Below are 20007 nucleotides of genomic sequence, written 5' to 3' on the forward strand. Positions count from 1 at the left end.
TCTCAAGAGTCTTCTCCAACACCACAGTTCAAAAGCATCAATTCTTCGGTGCTCAGCTTTCTTCACAGTCCAACTCTCACATCCATACACAACCACAGGAAAAACCACAGCCTTGACTAGACAGACCTTTGTTGGCAAAGTAATGTCTCTGCTTTTGAATATGCTATCTAGGTTGGTCATAACTTTCCTTCCAAGGAGTAAGCATCTTTTAATTTCATGGCTGCAATCACCATCTGCAGTGATTCTGGAGCCCCCCAAAATAAAGTCTGACACTGTTTCCACTGTTTCCCCATCTATTTCCCATGAAGTGATGGGACCGGATGCCATGATCTTGGTTTTCTGAATGTTGAGCTTTAAGCCAACTTTTTCACTCTCCTCTTTCACTTTCATCAAGAGGCTTTTTAGCTCCTCTTCACTTTCTGCCTTACCCTGTTATAATTTCTTTTGAGAAGCAGTATTCCTACTGAAATTTACACAAAAATATAAGGATTTGCGTATATTTTCTTCTACTTAATATGTAAAATTTAAGCAATCCTCTCTTTACACAGTTAGATAAGAAATTACCATAACTTCTTTATTCCCCACATTTTAGTATCATCTGGAACTTTAGATTTATACATTTCTTATATTTGCATATTATTTTTTAAGACTATGTTTTGAAATTTGCATTAAATTTTACATGTTAACAAGTATTTAAGCTTAGCTCTTTAGTTTATAGGAACAGATGCCTGGCATTTCACTGGGAATTTCATATCACACTTTCATCAATCTTGAGTTATTATTTTGGTTCACCTCCAGATCAGCTGAAAATTTTCTTGGGAAAAAATTTTTTCAGCACTCCATGGTATGCAGAACTTCCCCAGCCAGGGGTCAAACCTGTGCCCCCTGCACTGAAAGCATGGATGGGGACCACTGAATAAGACCAGGAATTTTGTTTTTAAAAATATTACATATAGGATATGGTCTTCTAGGTCTTCAAGGATACATGAACAACAATTTAGCAAAGCAGAGAATCTTAGATCGTAATTTCCCCTAAACATCATGTTGGCCTGTGCTGTCTTTCGAATTCTTCATACTCTGAAGAATTTATAGGCTACATTATTTTTTTACCTTGTACAATAAATGGGTTCTGACGCTTCTAGGAATAGTTAGAAATTTACAGACTTTTCCTTAATTTTAAAATTTTAAACTTCATAAGAGTCTAGCTTAGGTCAGTCTCATTTACACTCTTTCAAAGTATCCTATTATTTCTTGGATAATAGGATACATCCTATTATTTCTTCCGCCTATTATTCTTCAAGACAATTTTTTTTTTTAATATTTTATCTCAACGTACTTTCCCCTCTGTATTTCTGACAATGTTCTGAATATGTAATATTCCCTTATTCACTTTTTTCCTTCTTTTTTTTTCCAGCTTCATGAAGCCTTGTTTACCCCTCTCCTGAAGTCCCCACTCACACCTGTTCCCCCTCAGTATGTATTTATTGGCTGTGCTGGGTCCCCGCTGTGGCATGTGAGACCCAGCTTCCTGAGCAGGGATGGAAGCCAGGCTCCTGTGCTAGGAGCATGGGGTCTCAGCCTCTGGACCGTGCGGGAAGTCCCCGACTGTTAGCTCTTCTTCGACTTTTGCAGAGAAAACTTCTGACAGGTACAAAATGTTTTCTTGAATTCTTATATAATTAGAAATTTCTTCCAAGATATCTTGAAATAACATGTTCATTAAGGCTACAGAATGATGCACAGACTTTTTGGAAAGACCAAAGGTATCTATCTATAATTTTATTCTTTTCTCCCATTTACAAATTCTTATATGAATTCTATATTTACCAAAAATTCTAAATCAGTGAGTTAATTAAAAATCAAGATATCTGTATGCACATACTATGAAAATGCTAATGACTAAATAGTAAATGGTAAACAATTCTTTCTAAAATGATATAAGCATATATTTCTAAAGCATCACCTTTAGTGTAATCAACCACCGCTTCCAAAGCTGCTATCCTAATGTCCACAAAATGGCCATATTCTGCGTAAGACTTAAAAAGAGATGGATCACTGGGCACATGTCCGTTCTTCTGAAGCACTCGTATGGCTCTCAAACAACTAGGAAAATAGGATTTATAGTTAAATACTTTTGTTAAAGTATTTTGAATTAAACTTATTTCCTAGGAATTTAAAATAATCTGTAACAATAAACTGAAAAATTGATGTAATCTGAATCCTCTTTTTAATTCTTTAACACTCGGCTTTTATAATGACTCTAAAAAACTCTATTAAAAGAAAACACATTTCAAAACTTTGGAAATCTAATTTCAGGTATTATATTTATAACAGGAACACACTACAGAAAAATGTATTTAGCATAAAATATAACTTAAATAAAGTACTCTTTCTAAAAATTTTAGTGATACAAACATAGTTTATTCACTAACATATATGGAAAGCTAAGACTTTATATTGCTGAATCAGTAAATCATCAATTGTTTTTAGCAAATTCCTAATGAAACAGATAAAACCTGTTGATAGTCATGTTACAAAAAATATGAGAGAAGCAAAAAATTTTAAAAGAAGCCTAATAATAGAGGGATGTTTAAACTATATCCAATGGGATAAAAGCTTATGCAGATGCTTATGAATAATTTCCGATGACATGAGGAAGTGTTCATGACATAAGTAGAATATAAAAAATATATATATGTCAAAAATTAAAAATTGATATAGTTATCACAGGAAAAAATTTAGAAGGCTTTCTCCAAAAGAGTAATAATTTACCCATGGATGGTAGACTCATATTAGATTTTTTTTTTACTTTCTCTATTTTTTATGAAAATAAATTTCTCTAATAATTATAAAAGCAAGTAACTTTAAGAAGCAAATATGAAGAATCATTATACCTGACAGTGATGGTGTGCCTGTAACTTGGAAGAAGTTTTTCCATGTTCAAAAACCTAGTGATTTCTTCAAGAATGAGCCGCACGTCCGGATTTAAGTTATCCAAAGTTCGAACTTCATTATTCACACTGACTGCCGGCGTAACAGAGTTGGCAAGGGCATCAATCATCTCTGCACGATAATAGTTATCTGAAAACTAAGCCAAGAAACAATTATGAGACGATGATAAATTTACACTTCTTTTCAAAAGTGAATGAAATAAAATATAACTTTAAAAACATAATTTATCTGCAAAGACAAGCAAGTTTTCAGGTAAGTATTCAACACTGTCCTTTGGCGTAGAGTCACATATCGGAAAAAAGAGTGAGAGAGACTTACTTAATAGTAACACACTAGCCACTAGGGCAGGGAGCAACAGACTGCGCCCAACAGGAAGGAGAGTGTCCAGGCCGTGTGCTGTCACCCTGCTCATTTAACTTATACGCAGAGCACATCATGAGAAACACTGGGCTGGAAGAAGCACAAGCTGGAATCAAGACTGACGGGAGAAATATTAATCACCTCAGATATGCAGATGACACCACCCTTATGGCAGAAAGTGAAGAGAAGCTAAAGAGCATCTTGATGAAAGTGAAAGAGGAGCGTGAAAAAGTTGGCTTAAAGCTCAGCATTCAGAAAACTAAGATCATGGCATCCGGTCCCATCACTTCATGGGAAATAGATGGGCAAACAGTGGAAACAGTGTCAGACTTTATTTTTCTGGGCTCCAAAATCACTGCAGACGGTGACTGAAGCCAAGAAATTAAAAGACACTTGCTCTTTGGAAGAAAAGCTATGACCAACCTAGATAGCATATTGAAAAGCAGAGACATTATTTTGCCAACAAAGGTCTGTCTAGTCAAGGCTATGGTTTTTCCAGTGGTCATGTATGGATGTGAGAGTTGGACTGTGAAGAAAGCTGAGCGCTGAAGAATTGATGCTCTTTAACTGTGGTGTTGGAGAAGACTCTGAAAGTCCCTTGGACTGCAAGGAGATCCAACCAGTCCATTCTGAAGGAGATCAGTCCTGGGTGTTCACTGGAAGGACTGATGTTGAAGCTGAAACTCCAGTACTTTGGCCACCTGATGGGAAGAGTTGACTCATTGGAAAAGACTCTGATGCTGGGAGGGATTGGGGGCAGGAGGAGAAGGGGATGACAGAGGATGAGATGGCTGGATGGCATCACCGACTCGATGGACATGGGTTTGGGTGCACTCCAGGAGCTGCTGATGGACAGGGAGGCCTGGCGTGCTGTGGTTCATGGGGTCTCAAGGAGTCGGACACGACTGAGCGACTGAAGAATGGAACTGAAGACACTAGCTTGTTGACGAATGTTTACTACATGTAAGGCACGCTCATAGTGATCTAGCCAGATACGTCTAAAAGGAAGACTGCAGTTCACAAATCGTGCTGGTAATACAGAGTTTCGAATCAGCTATTTCTGTGTTCCACTCTCAACTAAGACATCTAACCAAGGGTCACCAGATATGTGCAGAAAGCATCAACATAGAGACCAGAACAAAGCGGGGAAAGCAGCTTGGAGGAAATAAGAATGTGCAAAGAAACGAAAACCAGTAGAGGGAAAAAAGTTCAAAAGTTATCATTAACATAGTCTGAGAAATAACCAATGATATGCCTTCCAACAGCATAATACATGTTTAAAAGAAAGAAATATGCAGGCAATCAGAATCAAAATTAAATTGGAATATAAAATGGAAAAAAAAAAAAACTTGAAATTTTGAGCAAAAAAGTTAAAAAATAGGAAAGAATGCACAAGGAAGCTGGAGGGCTGGTGTAGAAGAGAATAGGAGTTGTAGCAAAAGAAGCAGAGAAAATGGAGGAAACTATCCCCCGAAATGAATGAAATTTCTAAATCCATATCCCAGTCAATTCCCAGAAGACTAATTTAATCGAAAGCAATCCCAGCTGACTTGATTTAAACTCAGGAAATCAGATGTACTGGCCTAGAAATTTGAACATGGAGCAAGAAAATTAATTCTATCAGCAGGGTCATTTGTATTCAGAGATTACTTAAATAATGTTTGTAAGTTTTCTGCAAGAACATTTGCAGCTCCATTGTTCCTGTGGACAACCACCTTCTCTCCAGAAGTCTGCGCACACGCGCCTCACCAGAGCACTGTTAGTGCCCCACCGCTCCTCCATTCCTGCACTACAGCAGTAAGAGGCCTAGCTGCTGACTTGCTGGATTTTCTCATTAGGCTGAAACCTTGAGGGCCCAGAATCAGACTGTCATACATACAGCAGTTCTTCCACAGTTCTTCTGTTTGTTTCTGGCTGCTCTGTGCAGCATGTTGGTTCTTAGCTCCCCAGGCCGGCCCTGAACCCACACCCGCTGTAGTGGAACCGAGGAGTCTTAACCACTGGACCTTCAGGTAAGTCCCAAATACATGTTTACTTTAAATGAAATGTGAGATGGCAACCACCATGCCTTTCTTTTTCTATTTAACGTGGTACACTGCCTGGCACAGCATATATTCTCAAAAACACTTGCCGATTGCTAGAATGATAATGAGTAAGGTGAAATAACTTTTGAAGCATGGCATTCAACAGCTATTTACTAAACTGTGGATAAAACACACATTATGGTTAAAAAAAAGAAACGAGCCAAATTCATCAATGAACAAGTTATCCAAGAGGAACTGTTTTCTGACAGAAGAAAAAAGGAATAAGAATAAAATTGGGCTGTCAGACTTCACCAAAATCGATGTCAGGTGAGTTTCCAAAATTTGATGTGCTACTCTCTGCACCTTATAACAGGTATAAGGAACATTTAAAAATCAACTAATCTTGGTTTTCAGATATCTGGTTATTATAATAAATCATATTTGTATGTTTCTATCTCTAGAAATTTCAAGTCCCATGGACACAACAATGATTTCACAGTCTAAATATTTCTCTGAAAACAAAATACCACTGGCTAGTTTTATTAACATTAAAGTAACGTACCTTATTTTTTCTGTTGTCATTGTACTTGATTAGGTCTAAAATAAATGTTAAGACTTCTTTGGGACAAAGGTTGTGAACATCTCTCAATAAGGCCATCGCAACTGGCATAGTCTACACAAAAAAAAAACTTGTTTTCAATTTTCATCACTATAATTCAATGCAGTGCACGCTGAAAAAGGGTTGCCCTGGGGCTGACACAGTATCTGGGGGGAGTCCAGGCGCCCAGCCCCCCTGGCTCCTACTCCTCCCATGGGAACAGGCCTCAAACACTCTGGCAAGAGCACTAAGCAGGAACCCCAGGGGAGAGCTGCCGAGCTGGAGGCACTGGGCAGCCCACCTGCTGGAAGAGGGACATGTCATGCAGATCCAGCTCTGTGATTTACAGAGGAAAAGGGATGTGTGGGCTTTAGCATTAGACAGACCACTATTCAGTCTGTACTCCACTGCCATCTACAGTGGGTTATTTTAGCTAGCTGCTTGCTGAGCACCACTTTCAGGGCTCACAGATACAGTGGCTAGAGGCACAGGCGGACAGCAGAATTCAACTACTTGTCTCAAGAGACACAGACTCTCCAGTACCATCTTTCTCAGCCTAAGGAAAAACGGTAAATTACCTGAAATCCAACTTTCCCCTTTTCAAGTTTTCATAGACAACTTTTCTAAGGAGGTGGAAGCCTGACCCACAGAGGTAACCTCTACCAGAACAACAGCAGAGCAAAGCTATTCCAACTCAAGGCAGAACCACAGACAATGGACATCACAGTCCCCAGTACAGAGAGACTGGACCATACTCTCTTCTGATTAAAGTAACTATGCCCTCTAAACTGGTGGGCAAAAAGCAGCGTGGCTCCTCTGCGAGGCTGAAGGCGCAGAAGCAACAGGACGGTCAGTGTTACACTAGGTGTTACCAATGCTGGAAGAACTGGGGGAAAGATTCTGTTTCACAGAAATAGGACTTAAATTTAAGCACGAATCTTCATTCTTTTTTCTGGCACTACAAGTATTATGTGAAAGGTGAACTGGTCTGAAAGCACTGGCTTCTCCATTTTTTTTGACTGCAAACCACACTAAGAAATATGTTTACATCCCAAGTGAACACACACACACACACACACACACAGTCACATATACAAACTAAAAAATAAAACCAAAACAACTTGTACCTACCCTTATTACATGTGTTAATTCTGATACTGCCTATTGTTTTATTTAAAAACAAAAAGCTTACAAGTTGATTTCATGACTGCCTGCCTAACGGGTCACAACCCTCACTGTGCACACTGGCCCACGGCCCGTGGGAGAACGTGGGCACAGTGAGGGCCGTGCTCAACAGGCTCAGGAGGTAACTCGCTTCCAGGCCACACGCTAGTGGAGCAGCAACACACCGAGAGCCGAGCAACACGTTCAAGGACTACAAACGGCTCAGCTGCTAAAAATAACAGAATGCCTCAGACTTCTTTGATCACACCAACACTGGCTTTCCTCAAACGCAGGTCTCCTGAGTCTGCTCTGCTGACGACATGCACTATAGCTGTGTCATGACTTCCACTCCCAACGCGTGTCTCAGCGTGGCCGGGCAGTCCTTTCACATTTCCCTCCTCCACACACAAACTGCACTTGCTTAACCGCCCCCTCAACACCTACCATTTCATTTAATCTGGTTTCTACCTGCCTCAGGAAATGGAATGTTTTTATCTTTTCTAACATTAACCTTCCAACTATGTCCTGCCCACTTCTAACAACTTCAGAATTTGTCCTGTCTTGTCTTTTTCATATTTACTTGCTTCCACTTGAACATTTCATCTCTCCTCCACTGGTTCTCTTGTCTGTGCCAAACATGCCTCAAGCTTTTTCTCCCTCTACACAAAATAAAACCTAAAATGCCCTTTCTCAGCCTTGCTTTATCCTTAACATGTCTCCCTTTTCTCATACTCTTCAGCTTTAATCCTTCTAGTTCAATCTAGTTAATCTAATCTCTGCGTTCGTTATTATTAAGTTTCTCAAAATATTTTACAAGTGATTTCCAAGTTGCCCAAACACTGACCACCCCGCCAATCCCACACCGCTTCCTAAAACAGTGACTTCATCACACCACCACTTTTTAAATTACCATTTATAAACAACTTACTATGTGATAAAAATATAGTGTAAAACCCTTCACATGCTTGATATTATTTAATTCTCAAAAAGATAAACTTTACAATTGACTAAACCAGGGCTTAGAGTTGAAAGACTTCTCCTCTTGCAAACTGCTAGTGAGCAGCAGAGCCAGGGCTAACCTGGAGCTGTGTGCCACACTGTCTCTGGCCCAGAAACACTGTCCACACTCGACAGGGACAGCCATCAGAAGGACTCGCGCACCTCTCCATCCCCCAGGAACTACCCATCTCTACTGACCTCAGTACTGACGTGGACCTCGACAGGGACAGCCATCAGAAGGACTCGAGCACCTCTCCATCCCCCAGGAACTACCCATCTCTACTGACCTCAGTATTGACGTGGACCTCGACAGGGACAGCCATCAGAAGGACTCGCAAGCCTCTCCATCCCCCAGGAACTACCCATCTCTACTGACCTCAGTATTAATGTGGACAGTGAGTCACTTACACACAGTTCATAAAACCAAAGAACAAGCAAAACTTTGGAAAGTATTTCAGAAGCAAAAAGAGAAAAAAGACAAAATAATTTGTAAGAAAGTAAATAATATTTGGAGAGTCCCCAAGGTAAACGAATATATACTGATATTGGCATAAAATAATTATAAAAAAACCTGAAGGGAAGCTGTACCTTCTGTAGAAAGTAACTTTGAAAGCTCATAAAGTTGTTTGTTTTCACAATGTTTGGACAAGTTTTACAACAAAACATCCTAGTAAAGAGCGACTTCATAGCTGGTGGTCCTGTCCACGTGCTCACCATTGAATTTGCAATCTGCAAATAATTAGAAAATGGAATAATTTCCGTCACCACGGCAAATGTATTTTTAAATAAATAAAACAGCTTTCTGAAAGTTATCAATATACTGGATTCATTCCCAAGGATTTCAATTCTTAAAACTTTAACATATTTCAGTGTCTCAGTATCATTGCCAAGAAAATATATAAACTCCCCCCTCCTAAAATTCTATGTACGCGTTTAACTATTTTCTACTAATTAATCTCTAAATTGGAGCATTCTTTTTATGTTTTAAGAAATCTTCTTTGCAAAGACTTCTAAGTTTATCCATTTAGGCAGATGAGTTCTAATATTTTAAATTTATCAGGTAGAAACATCACCATGGACTTTAAATAAGGCTTTTAACTCTACCCTAACTGAAAAATAAGGCAAATACAGTCCTACCACTTAAGTCTGTAAGAACACATTACAAAGAAAATACATTCTGTTATTGATACTTTGAAAATGAAAGTTGCTCAGCTGTGTCTGACTCTTTGTGACCCCATGGACTGCAGCCCACCAGGCTCCTCTGTCCATGGAATTCTCCAGGCCAGAATACTGGAGTGGGTAGCCTTACCCTTCTCCAGGGCATCACCCCAACCCAGGGACTGAACCTAGGTCTCCTGCATTACAGGCGGATTCTTTACCATCTGAGCCACCAAGAAACCTAATTTAAGTCTGTATAAAAACCATAGCTGAAAAGAATGAAATTACAATTAACTTTAAATAACACAGGCTGTAATTTTACGGATTTGCTAAGGATTTACGGAGAAGGCAATGGCACCCCACTCCAGTACTCTTGCCTAGAAAATCCCATGGATGGAGAAGCCTGGTAGGCTGCAGTCCATGGGGTCGCTAGGAGTCGGACACGACTCAGCGACTTCACTTTCACTTTTCGCTTTCATGCATTGAAGAAGGAAATGGCAACCCACTCCAGTGTTCTTGCCTGGAGAATCCCAGGGACGGGGGAGCCTGGTGGGCTGCCGTCTATGGGGTCACACAGAGTCGGACACGACTGAAGCGACTTAGCAGCAGCAGCTAAGGATTTAGCCTGAGAGAATCACAAGAACTTTACAGAAGCAATAAAATTACACCCTCAGCAGGTGATTATCAAAGAAAAGCACATTTCCCTTACATATCTGAGTAGATAAAGGAGTCTAACTACTCACTATTTACCATTAAAGGTGAAACAAATATAAATCATTATAATCTGCTGAAATACTGGACAAGTAGATATAGCAGTGAGGAAAGCAAGACAGTCAATACATGGGAATGAACTTATCATCAAGATGTTTTTAAAGACCTGGAACCTAGTAAGTATTTCTGGTCGAATATCTGTTAGTGCTTTTTGATTTTCATTTGTTCTATAGTTACATGTTTCTTTTTTTTTTGTATCTAAAGAAAAATATTTACTTTTCTTAATAAATTAACTTTTGTAGAATGTTAAATGATAGAATCTATCATTTTAAACTCTATATCCCTATTCTGAATACTAAGCTCTAACCAACAAGAAATCGCCACCACAGTGGGATAAATTAATGAATGAATGAATGCCATGTACCATAAGGTAAAATATCCTTCAAACCAAGGAACTGCTTACATTCTTTGCTTTAACAATGTGCATGGCAATTCAATAAAATGGGGAAAATTCTCTTTGGTTTTAAAACCTGACTTTCAGTTTGACAGGCACAAGACTTGAACACACGATTTATTTTCAGGTCAAAACATGTTTCTTTCAAATCAGTCTTGCTAAAAGAATGTGGCAAAGAAGACCAACCCACCAAGTAAAGGAGCGGCTGCAGAGCAGTCTCAGTGCTCTTCAGGGTTGTTTCTTTACTGCACTGCCGTTTTCCTCCCGCTCTACTGCGAATAATCTCACCTAGTGCTCTTCAGGGTTGTTTCTTTACTGCACTGCCGTTTTCCTCCCGCTCTACTGCGAATAATCTCACCTTTGCGAGGCAGAAGCAGGCGGCCATCCGCACTCGGTAGAAGCACTGCTCCTGCTCCAGGACGTCCGTGAGGGCGAGCCGGGATGCTGGGGTGGGGAACCTCTCCAGGGCCGAGATGGCCTCCTGCTGCGCGACCACGTCCCGCTCGTAGCGGAGCTGGTACTGCCACATGAAGTCCGCCTGCTCAGAGTCCACCTTCCGCAGCACCGCCATGTCCGGGTCGATCCGGATCCACAGCAGAGGGGAGTCGGCACTGAAAGCAGAGAGCAGGCGCGTTTCCCTCTTTCCCACTTCAAATATTTATAAAACAAACACACAGCATTTATTAACCAGATTTCCTTCTCCATGCAGTATTCAAAACTGCCTGGAGTTTTACTGTATTTGTTTTTTTTTTTTAAATAAATCACACTGACAACTTTCCCATTATATTTAATATGTCTAACTTATATCAGTCTTGTTGAAACAAAAAACTCCACCTGAAAATAATAATTTGGGGACTTTATTAGTGATTACACAGTGTGCAAAGGGAAAATGGGACCAAATTTTTTCATTTTATTTCCTAAAGCTTAACACTTGACAATGGTTACAAATGCCACTCTTTATTAGAAATCAATCTATGACTAAAGTTACTTCTTATTAATTTACTAAATTAACTTGTTCCACTGACTTTCAATATTTTTTAAAAACGCTAGTCTCATGATGATCATTATCAAATAGAAAGTCCTGAAATCATAGTTCAGAGGCACAGCACAAATTTATTCTCAGGTAGTTCTCAAAGTCTCAAACACAGTTTTTAAAAAACTAGTCTCTTTTAACAAAAGAATAACACTTGAAATATTAATACAATTCAACAAATACTACTGGATACTTAATACAGGTGAGACACTTGATATGAAAAGATTATATAAGCTGTGTAATAAATAGCAGTGATATTTGGTACCCAAGTTAGTAAACAATTACAGATATTTTCTATTTTTATAAATATTTACATTTTTATAAATACATAGGCATTAAAAAATACACAGGCACAATATGGACAGGCAAAATAAAGTTTGAGCTACATTATATTTAAAAATAAAATGCTGTCAATCAGTAAGTATCACCACAAAAAATGTAGAATGAGATTTAAATTGCTTTTTGCAAACACAGGAGGCCTCAAAGTGCCCTGAGGCTCTGTCCAAAGACAAAGAGAACTAGTATCATCCGAGAGTTCACTGGAAACGCAAGCCGTCAGCACTCAATTGGAATGCTGGGTCAGAAACTAAATTCTAAGGAGATCCCCAAGTATTGCACACGCACTTCAACTTGAGAAGCACTGCTCTAGAGACCACCGGGGAAGCAAGGCTATTTCCTCTGAATTTTATCCAGGCCAGGCTAGATTTACTTTTCTCTGTTTGATTAATTATAATTTTATGTTCAATCTGTTATCAACATAAAGTTTCTTTTGCCTTTTGAAAGTTTTAGAAGCACCAATTTCAGGACATTTACATACTTTTAGATGTATGCTACACAACAAATGAGAATGCAGAAAATACTGTATCTTTGAATTTAAGTAACTTACTCCATTGCAGAAAGATCCATGTCAACTTCTTCACCATTCATCAGTGGAATTTTTTTCTTCTTATTCCTACATTTAATGAAAAGTAAGTTCGAAAATTCTGACATTTCCAATTTTGACAAGAGATAAAGAGCAGCTGAAGTTCAAATTAAGAATCGCATGTAGTGTTGAAAGATATGCTAAGGAGGAAGAGAGGGACAATATAATGGAATTTAAACACAACAAAACCTGTCTACTTTGAAACTTAAGAGAATGAAGTAAATGATATTAAAAGGTCTTCCTGATCAATGTTTAACAAAAGTCAGAAATATCTAATTAAATGTCAACTTAAAACATATACATATTTCCAAGAACTGGTACCTGGAAATTTTATACAAGAAGATAAGAGATCTACCAATAAAGAAATGCTTTATTAAAAACAACAACATAGGCCTGAAATGAGAAACGAATAATTCTGAACATGTGCTATACATGCAAGGTGCTGTCCTATACGAAATGAAGAAGTTAACTACAAAACATCCTCACAGTATGGATTAACATGCATAATTAATTAATATGCATAAGATTATGATGAGCCGAAACAAAAGCAACTGCCTCCATGCAAATTACTCCTGAATAATTAAGTCTTCTGGACACTACACTAAATGCATGGTCACGCGAGGACAAATACAAACAGGAAGAGAGCACCGTCTTCTTGTGCTCCTCACGCCAGATAATAAGCAGATGGCACACTGGTACTCCTGAGAAAACAAAGCCAAGGAAACGTGATGGAAAGGGGAGCAATCAGACGCTCCCAATGTCAAAGGTGGACAGAGCAAAAAGAAGAAGGATCTCCTTTGAACTAAGAATTTTCACAGAGAATGATTACAGGGAGACTTTAGAACCAAGCTCTCTAAAGGACTCAAAATCAACCGAGATACTTGTTTGAGATGACCTAAGTGCAGTCATGAGTAAAAAACTTTTGTTCCTCAAATTCTGACATTGCTACACACTCCTCCAGCAAAGAACAAAAACGTTCTCGTTTTTCATTAGTCAGAGTATGTGCCAATGGCTGTTAAAAAAGAGTGGTAAAGAAAAAGCATAGTAAATAGAAGATGAACCAGGGCTGGCAATGTGCCTTAGAAAGGCATCTCCAGTGTTCTTAAGGCCACGGTGACACGGAGAACACGCGGGGTAAAGCAGACACAGGAAGAGAAGGCAGGGGCCTTTTCATGACGTATGTACTAAGCTCCTTTCTTTAGAGTCAATGTTCATTTCCTCCAAATTTTCTATACCTATTAATCCAATGAGATAAGTAAGTACAACCCTAAGCAATCTGTCCTGAATTTTTCCTGGCTCCCAAAACTCAAACTTCCATTCCACCTCCCCTTGTTCCTACAAAGTAAGGATTCTCATACTTAAATTTTAAAATTAATTGTTTCATTCTAAGGATAAAAGTGTTGTCAAGAACAGAAAGTAGATAAGGAATCTGGTAATACTAACTTGAAGTAAAATGGGAAAAAAAGATGCTAGATAACATGTCCTCTATCTAAAAGTTAGGTGCACACCAGGGCTTCACTGTGGGCCGCGCCTACCTTCTGCTTTTGGAATGGCAAGGTATGTCATGTTTCAGGCTGTTCTCCTCAATCTGCAGTGTATGGTTGAAGGACCCGTCTAATTCCTGTACTGTCACTTTAAGTGGCCCCTTTAAAAAGAAACATGCCGTTCAAAGATAGTGCCAGGAGAAGAAAAACAAATCACATGTATTCTTACACGTAAGGAATATTCACCACGATGTTAAACAACACTGTATAAGACTTGCATGTGGAGACACAGAAGGGCAGCCGGTGCAGGAGGAGGTGGAACTGGGAGACTGCTTCCCCAAGGCCTCTAAAAGCAGGCCCTCCTTCCCGCCACCCACAGGCCCTTCCTTTATTTAAACTGGGCAGAAAGTGGTGCAAAAAGGCCATTTTGGGGAAAAAAAAACTTACCACGTATTTCTGGGTTCCAGGAGATGTATAATCTTGTTTTATTTCCAGTTCCAAGACATTTCGCTTTCTATTAAAGGCAAAACTTCCGTAAAATTTTACCACTCCACTCTGGTCTCTGCAGAACTGTGAAGGAATCTGCATACTGGGACAAACACGCACTAAACAGAACACAGTACTCATCAGGGTGTGAGATTCTCAAACACATTCCCGCCAGTGCAGAGCTCGAGAGCATACCCCACTGTACACCAGGTGGCAAAGCACTCAAAATTCCTGCGAAAAATGTTTTCCCAGATTAAAAAAAAAGATCCTGAAACATGAAGGAATTAGTTTTTTTGAAAGAAGCAAAACCACTCTACAGGGTTATTAATATAGAAAGTGCTTTGAAATGAAAAAATGTAACAACCGAAAAGTTCCCAGATACCATGCAGGCTGCGCCAACCCCAGCCACGTGGGAAGTCATGAGACCACTGCATCTTACAAGTGGCCCCACAGGCCTGTCTGGCGCGTATTTACCTCCCTGATCATCAAGCCTACTGCTGCACTCACACACTAAGAGGCACTTTAAAGGAAGCGAAACTTCACGAATACAGATGTGTATGGACGTGTGCGCCTCAGTGACTGGTTGGCACCTCAGAGGAAATGATTTACAGTTCCTGGCAACATCTACCATTAATTGCCTCCTTTTATCCCCCAAAGCTCTTCCTTCTTCCCCTTATACAAACAGTCTTCCCTCCTTTGCTCAACTACTACAGAAAAGGATACACCCACTGCTTTATTAAAGGCTGGATGTCTTTGCCAGAGACGTTCGAGATGGATTTCAAAAATCCAGATGTGGAAACCAACATTTGACTCCACATATGTGACTGGAACTTCTGAGATGAAGCAGTACTAGCCAAACTTAGCAGTTTATTGAAAACCTGTAAGAAAGTATCATTTAGTATATCTGTGTAACACAATTATACATCGCTTTCAATCCTGTCCTATTCCCACTTTGCAATGTAAGTTTCTTATAGACAATCATAGAAGACAACAACTTCACATCTTACTTCAAAGACTGTTTTTAGTTAAAAACTATGAGCAGTAAAGCATGAGAATATTTAAACAGCCAGACTACAAAACTATTCTTCTAAACATAACTGAATTTTAATGATGTCCTGGCCAGACAGTGACACTGTGTTTTTAGGAACTATATTAATATACATTTATAATGTACTGTGCCGTGAGCTGTAAGAAGTTGAGAACGCTGGTGTGGATTTACGCCACTCTAAGAGTGGACTGGCTCTTTACAGACCACCTCTCACTTGATATTTTTGTTCTTCAAAGGCAAGGTGAAGGATAGAGGATTCAAGAAACTTAATTTTGAGGCAAATTTAAAATGTTTTTTCAAAAAGATTACTAAAAAGTTATTTTTCATTTACCTCTAAGAATATTACCAATGGAAAAAAAATGGCTAAGCATTTATAATACAAGTGGTTTCTATTACCTCAACTAGAACATCTCAGCAAGTTCCACTAAAACTTGCTTAAACATAAGGGAGAACTTAGCAACAGAAAAAATAAACATCTTTTAGATAAATTTGCTTTTTCCTGCTGAAAATATCTCTAAATGGGGCACTTCATCTTTAACATTCTAAATAATGCCAAACAAAATCCTAGCATAAAAGTTTTACTTTTAACCTCACACTTTAATTTTATCTTCATAAGAATCCTGCATTGTGTGGGTCAAGTATTGATGCCCACTCTGTATCTGGGGAAACACAAACAAAAAGAACAGGAAAACTGGCACAAAAACAGAAATACAGACCAATGCAACAACACAGAAAGCCCAGAAATAAACCGCTGCACCTATGCTACCGCCAAGTTGCTTCAATCGTGTCCGACTCTGTGCGACCCCAGACACGGCAGCCCACCAGGCTCCCCCATCCCTGGGATTCTCTAGGCAAGAACACTGGAGTAGGTTGCCATTTCCTTCTCCAATCCATGAGAGTGAAAAGTGAAAGTGAAGTCGCTCAGTTGTGTCCGACTCTTAGCAACCCCATGGACTGCAGCCTAGCAGGCTCCTGCGTCCATGGGATTTCCCAGGCAGAGTACTGGAGTGGGGTGCCATTGCCTTCTCCATACACCTATGGGTACCTTATTTTTGACAAAGGAGGTAAGAATATACAATGGCACAAAGACAGCGGCTTCAATAAATGGTGCTGGGAAAACTGGACAGTTACATGTAAAAGAATGAAACTATAACACTTCCTAACACCATACACAAAGATAAACTCAAAATGGATTAAAGACCTAAATATAAGACCAGAAACTCTAAAAGTCTTAGAGGAAAACAGGCAGAACACTCCATGACATAAATCAAAGCAAGATCCTCTATGACCCACCTCCTAGAGTAACAGAAATAAAAACAAAAGTAAACAAGTTGGACCTGATTAAACTTAAAAGCTTTTGCACAGCAAAGGAAACGGTAAGCAAGGAGAAAAGACAACCCTCAGAAGGAGAGAAAATAATAGCAAATGAAACAACTGACAAAGGATTAATGTCCAAAATATACAAGCAGCTCACACAACTCAATATCAGAAAACAAAAAACCCAATCAAAAAGTGGGGAAAAGACCTAAACAGACATTTCTCCAAAGACGACATAGAGATGGCTGACCAACACATGAAGAGGTGCTCAACATCACTCATTATTAGAGAAATGCAAGTCAAAACTGCAGTGAGGTATCATCTCACACCTGTTAGAAAGGTCCTTATCAAAAAGTCTACAAACAATACATGCTGGAAAGGGTGTGGAGGAAAGGGAACACCCTTGCACTGTTGGTGGGAATGTAAACTGATACAGCCACTGTGGAAGACGGTCTGGGGATTCCTTAAAAACTAGGAATAAAACCACCACATGACCCGGCAATCCCACTCCTAGGCATGTACCCTGAGGAAACCAAAACTGAAAGAGACACATGTATCCCATCGTTCACTGCAGCACTATTTACAACAACTAGAACATGGAATCAACCTAGATGTCCATCAACAGATGAATGGATAAAGAAGTTGTGGTACATATACACAACGGAATATTACTCAGCCATAAAAAAGAACACATTTGAGCCAGTTCTAATGAGGCGGATGAACCTAGAACCTACTATACAGAGTGAAGTGAGTCAGAAAGAGAAAGATAAATATTGTATTCTAACACATATATACAGAATCTTGGAATATAGTATTGAAGAATTTATTTACAGGGCAGCAGTGAAGAAATAGACATAGAGAACAGACTTATGGACATGAGAGAGGGGAGGACAGGCTGAGATGTACGGAGAGAGCACATGGAAACTTCCATTGCCATATGTAAAATAGACGGGCAACAGGAATTTGCTGTATGGCTCAGGAAACTCAAACAGGGGCTCTGCATCACCTAGAGGGGTGGGATGGGGCGGGAGAAGAGAGAGAGGTTCAAGAGGGAGGGGAGGTATGTGTACCTATGGCTGATTCATGTGTAGGTTTGACAGAAAACAACAAAATTCTGTAAAGCAATTATCCTTCAATAAATAAATTTTTTTAAAAAAAGAACAGTTTACTTACTGGACAAATAGCTAATAGTAACAACTCCACCTATAAAGCCAGATGCCCTGATTCCTATTCTACAGAATAGTATTCAGATTATATGCATATAGAAAAGACCTTTCTTTACAATTATCAAGTTTTTACTACTTACTTGTAACATAAATTCCATACTGATCCTATTTTCAATCAGTCTCATCACGAGGTGAGCTTTGCACTGGAACATAGTGTAGTACTCCCAGGACAGCGTGTGCGGGTGCTTTATGGAGAAGTGTGGGTGGGGCGCTGGGCTGAGGAGACAGGTTTTGTAACAAATCTGAATGAAATAAATAATACATTTCATGGCTACATCAAGACACTAAGTCAAAAACTTCATGGGAATACCTGAGAAATTTACTTAGTATGAGACCAATGAAGACTAGGAAACATCTAAAAATAAACTTAACTATAAATAAATTAGAAAGTTTTATGAAAGGACATAAATGAAAATTTGAATAAATGGAAACATCCTAGTGTAAATAATTCAATGCTCTCCAAATTCATTCCTACAGTCAATGCAAATCCAATCAATATCCCCAGGTTAAAGCATACACAAAGAACCACTCAAGATGGGCCACATATCTAAAACAAAAACAATGATAAAAGTACTAAAAAAAATTAAGGAAAAATTTTTCTTTTCATAATCTTGCGATGGGGAAAATCTTCATAAGGAAAAATATAAAATCCAGAGGACTTAAAGACCAGATTGACCATGTAAAAATGAAAAATTCTAACATGATGAAAGAGATTATCAGTAAACGAAAGGCACAGTCAGCAGAAAGACTTATGACATACATGAAAATCTGAAGTGTTTACACTTTTTTACTATTTCAAATACTGCTACAGTGACTAACTTTTAATACATATGGAAGTACTTCTCTATGGCAAATATCTAGAAGAATAATTTCTATATGATAACAGAAATTGAACCCATTTTAGAATTTCGATTGGTACCAACAAATTACCCTTCAAAATTAGTGTTACCAAGTTATTGTCTCACAATCAATATGTAAGAATAGTCATTTAAAGTGAAAGAAGTGAAGTGAAGTCGCTCAGTCGTGTCCGACTCTTTGCAACCCCATGGACTGTAGCCCACTAGGCTCTTCCGTCCATGGGATTCTCCAGGCAAGAACACTGGAGGGGTTGCCATTTCCTTCTCCAGAGGATCTTCCCAACCCAGGGATCAAACCCGGGTCTCCCTCGTTGCAGGTAGATGCTTTATCATCTGAGCCACCAGGGAGTCATTACACTTCCTTAAAAAATACAGCATTTTGAAATTTAAAATATTTGTTAAATTGATATTTGAAAAATTACCTTTAAACTTATTACTTCTGAGCTTATGCATAGCAATATGAAAAGGGTTACATAAACTCCAAGGTATAATGGAATAGTACATACAGCATGCAAACAGAACAAAGTAAATTCATGTATGGCTTCCCAGGTGGCTCAGTGGTAGAAAATCCACCTGCCAATGCAGGAAAAGTGGGTTCAATCCCTGGTCCAGAAGATCCACTGGAGAAGGAAATGGCAACCCACTCCAGGATTCTTGCCTTGGAGAACCCCATGGAGCCTGGTGTGTAGCACACAGGATCGCAACGAGTCGGACACAACTACCCCACTGAGCAACAACAACAAAGCTCGTGTACAGCTGCGGACTGCTCGCCAGGATACAGACACAACTGACTTCTTAAAAAGAGGAGCGTACAGTAACACGCATACTTAAAGTGTATTTTGTGACTGCCATATACACACAAAAGCCAAAAAAAAAAAGAGGTCTGGAAGACAATATACCAAATTTATAATCATGGTTATCTCCAAGGAGAGGAAGTGGTAGGAGTGAGACGTGGTAAAAGAGGGCTAAACAAAATCTTTTCCTTTTTATTCCACAAGCTTCTAAATTGTACTGTTTTGCATCTCCTCAAAGAACATGCATTCATCTGCTATTTTTACACATAAATTTTGAAAATCAAACATACAGACAGAACTAAATAAACAGGCAAAACAACGTAAAAACATTCAGTGTAAATAATACTTGCACACAATGGGAAGGCTCTAATTACAGCCAGGAAACTGCCAGATAGCAGGCGGTCAAGAGAACAAAGTGAA

The 20007-nt window shown here is 39.1% G+C and overlaps 1 protein-coding gene across 9 annotated transcripts in view; it reads right to left on the reverse strand.

The window, feature by feature from the left end:
* TAF2 (TATA-box binding protein associated factor 2) overlaps positions 1-20007 on the reverse strand; it is an 88319-nt gene that overhangs the window by 33366 nt on the left and 34946 nt on the right. For all 9 annotated transcript variants that reach the window (NM_001191141.1, XM_059874302.1, XM_059874301.1 and 6 more), the window contains 10 exons: positions 18017-18152; positions 15069-15223; positions 14307-14421; positions 13911-14020; positions 12340-12405; positions 10779-11031; positions 8686-8826; positions 5899-6009; positions 2895-3088; positions 1964-2103 (listed from right to left, as the gene is read on the reverse strand). In NM_001191141.1, coding sequence (NP_001178070.1) covers positions 1964-2103; positions 2895-3088; positions 5899-6009; positions 8686-8826; positions 10779-11031; positions 12340-12405; positions 13911-14020; positions 14307-14421; positions 15069-15223; positions 18017-18152 — 1421 coding nt within the window. The remainder of the gene's footprint in view (positions 1-1963; positions 2104-2894; positions 3089-5898; positions 6010-8685; positions 8827-10778; positions 11032-12339; positions 12406-13910; positions 14021-14306; positions 14422-15068; positions 15224-18016; positions 18153-20007) is intronic.

This window comes from Bos taurus, chromosome 14 (genome assembly GCF_002263795.3).
Source record: "Bos taurus isolate L1 Dominette 01449 registration number 42190680 breed Hereford chromosome 14, ARS-UCD2.0, whole genome shotgun sequence".
In the NCBI taxonomy this organism is placed as follows: Eukaryota; Metazoa; Chordata; class Mammalia; order Artiodactyla; family Bovidae; genus Bos; species Bos taurus.